Source organism: Galeopterus variegatus, unplaced genomic scaffold (genome assembly GCF_000696425.1).
Source record: "Galeopterus variegatus unplaced genomic scaffold, G_variegatus-3.0.2 Scaffold4805, whole genome shotgun sequence".
Taxonomy (NCBI): domain Eukaryota; kingdom Metazoa; phylum Chordata; class Mammalia; order Dermoptera; family Cynocephalidae; genus Galeopterus; species Galeopterus variegatus.
In genome coordinates this window covers 111,376-116,351 of record NW_007730916.1, presented here as the reverse complement: position 1 = coordinate 116,351, position 4,976 = coordinate 111,376, and the positions used below count along the sequence as shown (strand labels likewise).

General features: G+C 36.0%; 1 protein-coding gene across 2 annotated transcripts in view; it reads left to right on the top strand.

Annotated features, from left to right (window-relative positions):
- Nucleotides 1-4,976, top strand: part of MPDZ (multiple PDZ domain protein) — a 95,748-nt gene that overhangs the window by 43,617 nt on the left and 47,155 nt on the right. For both annotated transcript variants that reach the window (XM_008588410.1, XM_008588411.1), the window contains one exon: nucleotides 1,991-2,095. In XM_008588410.1, coding sequence (XP_008586632.1) covers nucleotides 1,991-2,095 — 105 coding nt within the window. The remainder of the gene's footprint in view (nucleotides 1-1,990; nucleotides 2,096-4,976) is intronic.

Genomic DNA, 4,976 nt, shown 5'->3' with positions numbered 1-4,976 from the left:
TTGCGATCCCATTGCCGGTCCCCGGTCCGGTATGGGGGCAACACTGAGGGTTGCGATCTGTTGCTGGACACGGAAAAAGACAAAAGACAAAAAAAAAAACAAAACCTCCCACTCCCTGCCGTTTGGTAAAAGAAAAAACAGCTTTGAACAAATATAGAGGAAAAATCATTTTCAACATTGCTTGGGATAGAAACATCTTTACCTTCTCAAACCAATTAAAAAATTAAATACTTTGTACTGATTATTATTTTTGCTATTGTGACCTACCTTTCCCCTGTCACTTTTTCCTGGCTTTTTTAACTTAAGGTTTTATTTATATGAGTTTTACTGAATTTTCAGAAATAGTACTAGTTTTCTTGAATAGTCTTTTTAGTTTTAGGTTTTATGTTCATTTTTTATTTTTCTTTGTGGAAGGTACAATTAGTCTTCTTCCCTGACATAATGTGCATTTTGACTCATAATTTTGAAAGGAAAAAAAATTATTATGTAATATGTTTTTGTAACACCTTAGAGGTGTTTTTACAGATGAATAAATTAAGTAGGACCAAAATTAGAATGCAACTCTTTTAGTCATCCTAGTCCTAAGTCCACTGATTTGTGCTTTCTGCTTCATTTTTGATCCTTGAGGTAAAAGTGTCATGAGAAGATTCCCAGAGGGTCTGTGTATTCTGCCAGAGTGATTGGTATGCCAGGAAGGCTGAGGTCCTGTGCTGACTTCCGTTTGTGTTGTGCTTCTCAGCCTACAGTAGCCTCATAGAAAGTGATGCCCTTTTTGTGATTGAGGCTATGGAGGTTCAGCCATGGTGACTGACCCTCCCACCACCTTCCCAGTGACAGCAGGACTGTTTCTTCTGACTCCAAACCTGTGACTTCACAGTTGGGTGAAGTGAAAGACTGGATGCTTTCTACGGAACAACCAATGTGTCTGAAATTATATATCCTCCTCACTCAATAAATTATGCCATTGGTATAATTTTTATTTTTTTAGAACATATAAGGCAATCATTTTAGTATTGCCCTCCAGTGCTGACTTATTATCTTAATGGGTAAATTTTGGATAGATGATTTAATAACCTTCATGATTTCTCTATTGCGCATTTTTACCCTTTTTTTTAATTGCACGAACATGCTGTACTGACTTTAGATACAGTATTTCTCTTACCTTACTATTCATTAATTTGGTGATCTTGGAACAGCCTACTTTAAAAAGTGTATCAACTTTGTAAATATCCTTACAGGACAGCAGTAAACTTGTATTTTCAAATGTCAGATTTTAAACATTACAGCTGTAGTCAGCATTTAGTATAGTGCCTTCCACATAATAGACATTCAGTCAGTTCTTGTTGAATTAGTAAATGGCCATTCAAGTGTAAACAGTAGGCTTTTCTTTGAAACCAAAGTGAACTTTAAGAAAGTGCTACAAATGAGAATGAGTCTTTCCATATATTTAAATGGTTTACTTTCATACTTTAGACTTGAGAGTTCATAACTTAATAGAGCTGACATAATTATTTTTAATGCTTATTAATGTCTAATTGTGTATGATGGAAAAATGTAAAATAATTTGGGATATTCAGTATATTAATAGAATATACCTAATTTGTTTCTGTAAGGGAACCCAAAAATCTTTGGGCAAAATTTGTATTATTACTGACAGTTATTATTCTACGGATTTATAGATCTTTCTGATTTCAAATAATTGCTGTTAGCCTTCTCATTTGGAAATATAACTAATGCTGCTTTCCTTCCCCTTATGATTATTGGTAAAGATAAATTTTTTTAGCAGCACTTAAAATTTTAATTTCTGTTGTTGTTCATGCTTATAAAATAATTTATTCTTTTGAAGCTTGGATTCTCTGCTGAATATGCTGATTAAATGAGTTGTGTGAAAAAGTAGGGATGAAGGAAGGGGCAGTATAATTTTTTCCTATATTTTGGAAGCCTTTCCTTTAGGTACAACTTTGTTTTTATGGATTGTGTTTTATTCCAGAATTACTTATGTGCCTGCAGAGCATTTGGAAGAGTTCAGAGCAAGCTTGGGACAACAATCTGGAGGAATAATGGCACTGGATATTTTTTCTTCATATACTGGCAGGTAAGTGAAATATGAATGAATGATACAGCAGGTGGTAAAGAAGAATTTTAAATTCAGAGACAGAAAGGACCAGAGCAAAGAAGTATGAATTTCTTTCCCTCTTCCAAGATTTTAAAAAATATTCTCCCCTTTTCCCTCAATTACTTAAGTAATTGTCATATAGTATGGAAAATTTTGGAAATATATGAATATTCCAATCAAGAAATCAAAATAATCTTTAATTCTACCACCAGATGTATAACACTTTTAACATATTAAGTTTTGGAAATTCATCCCAGATATGAATATTATTTCGTTAATTCCTTAGAACCTACAATTTATATGGTTTTGTATAATGTTTTTTCCTCTTTCATAAATATTATCAAACATCTTCAGAAATTTTACTTATTCTTTTCTTAACATACACACAGATCTAGAAACATTTTTAAATAGTTTTTAACCACTTAGTATACATGTATATCAGGAAAAGGAATGTTTGGTTCTTGATATACAATGTATTATGAACCTTCAAATAATAAAGGGAAAACTTCTGAGAGGAACAGGGTGCTTGTGACTGTCGCATGCTTAAAGACAAATCTGGTGGTCAATTGCTGGTGCATCACTGTTTCCTCTGCAAATTACACTTGACTGTGGTATACAGAAAGTGTTAGGGAAGGGAAAGGTATGTTATGAGTTTATTAAAGGCAGGAATGTCATGGTCCTTGGGGCCTCATGAAGTTTATAGGAAAAGGAGTATTCACTCTTCCGTGTACAAAGTTCAGCTACACACTGCTCTAGAATTTCCATCTCAGGGTTAGTGGCATGACTTGATTGCAGTTTCCCCGAGTTTCCTGTCAAAATGGTAAAAGCAATCACTCCAATGTTCTTTTGATATGTTGTTTCAAATGGCTTATTTTAAGAATACATTAGGTAACACCTTAGTCCTTTTAAGTTCTGGAGTCTTAAAACACTCCAAGTTATTAGAAAGAAACAGCTGCTTTCAGCACTGTTTTCCTTCCAGTATAGAAAGGCCTGGATTGTTCAATGCTGTGACTAGCTGCTTCACTGCAGAGAAAGTGTATTTGCTTTTTAACATCAGAGTGCTTAGAACAAAACAGAATGATCTGCATTTTACAGAGGAAGACTCTGCATAGACAGAGGTTAAATAACTTGCCCAAGTCCCACAGCTAAGTGTCAGAGCCAGGCTTTTTGATGCTCTTTAGCATCTCCAATGGAAGGTCATTCAAGGGATAAACTTTCTACTGAGCATGCTTGGTGAGTGAAATTACATAAATCTCCCCTTTCGGTCTTAATCTCTGAGTGCTGGTGCCAAAAATATGTGCTACATGCCACTGTAGCTTAGGATTTGAATGGAGCTTGAGTTCTAGGGGAGTAATTTTAGACCTAGGGGAGTGGCCTGAGCACCTCCTATCTCATTAATAACTGTTAGAAATTTAATTGGTATTCAGCACTGTAACAGGTGCAAAGAAGTGTAATTCTTTTCATGGCTGGGTATGTGCAGGAGGAAGAGAAATGGTCCCCTCTGCTCTATGGAACACATGACATTTGAGTCCCTGTAACCACACTCTAAGATTAGCAATGATCAGCACAGATAGAGGAGCATATCTGTGTTAGTGAAAGGGTTCAAGATTATAGAATCATTTGTAGAGACTGGGTTTTTTGTATAAGAGGATTAGGATATTGGTCTTTTTTATAGCTAAAAAAGCAGGAGCAGTATGGCTAACAGTGTTTTTGTTAGTGCTTAGGCTTTAGGGCTAAAAACCTCCTGCCATTCCATGGCTGTCACTGAATATTTTGGGGACACTTTCTAAGTTCTCATTCTTGTCTGCCTTCCAAACCTGATTTTTCCATCATGTTTCCATCGTATCTCCAGTTGTATTTCCAGAGAGTTGGGCCTAGTTTTTACCTCTCTGCTTTGCATCCTCTAGATGAGGGCTTCACTTGGACAGTCTATTTCTCAGTCAGCGCCTTGACATCATTTTTAGAATCCCCCTCTTGGATCTGTTCCCAGCTCTACTCTCAGGCGTAGACTCTAGGAACCTGAGCCTTATTAAGAGCCTTATGCTTCAATTTGCACAGGACAAGATTTCAAACAAAAAATCAATGGGTGGGACCTATAGCAGGTAGATTTCATCCTTACAATTTAAAAACAAAATCTACATTCAGGTCAAAGAAAGAATGCAGTGTTCAAAGAGAGCCTGAACTGTTGCTTGCCAGAAATGTTGTGAAACACATGGAGGCATTCAAGATAGGTTACTGGATTAGATGACTTTTGATCTCAAAGTCTAAAGATTATATAATTTGAGAGAGTTCAGTGTTCCTATTAGTAAGGAATGGCTATAGTTTGAACATATACTTTCTCTAGATTTTTTAATTTCTATATAAATCAACTGAAAATATTTATTGAATTAGAATTTTTATAGCCTTCTCTGCTTTAAAAGGAATATGTGGGTATGTTTCTTTAGAAATCCAATGTTTACCAACAGCATAAGGATATGTCATAATCAATTTAATCATTCTCTATTGCTGTTACAGTGTCATTTATTGATGCAAAGTATTACTCTAAAAAAACAAAATATTTCTTCATATAGCTATTATACAGTTTTATTTTCAGTCAACAGACTGCACACATTTTGTTACATGCTTGGCATTTGGCAAAATCTGAATGGCTGTGGAAATTAAAATGTGATGTTGAATACAGGTATATTGTAAACTACTTTCCTGTGAAGAGTATTCTGTGTCTGGGCCGGCCCGGTGTCACACTGCTACAGTGCGCCGCTTGGGAAGCGTGGTGGCGCTCCCGCCGAGGGTTCGGATCCCACATACAGACCGGCCGCTCACTGGCTGAGCGAGGTGCGGGAGCAACACCGAGGGTTGCGAT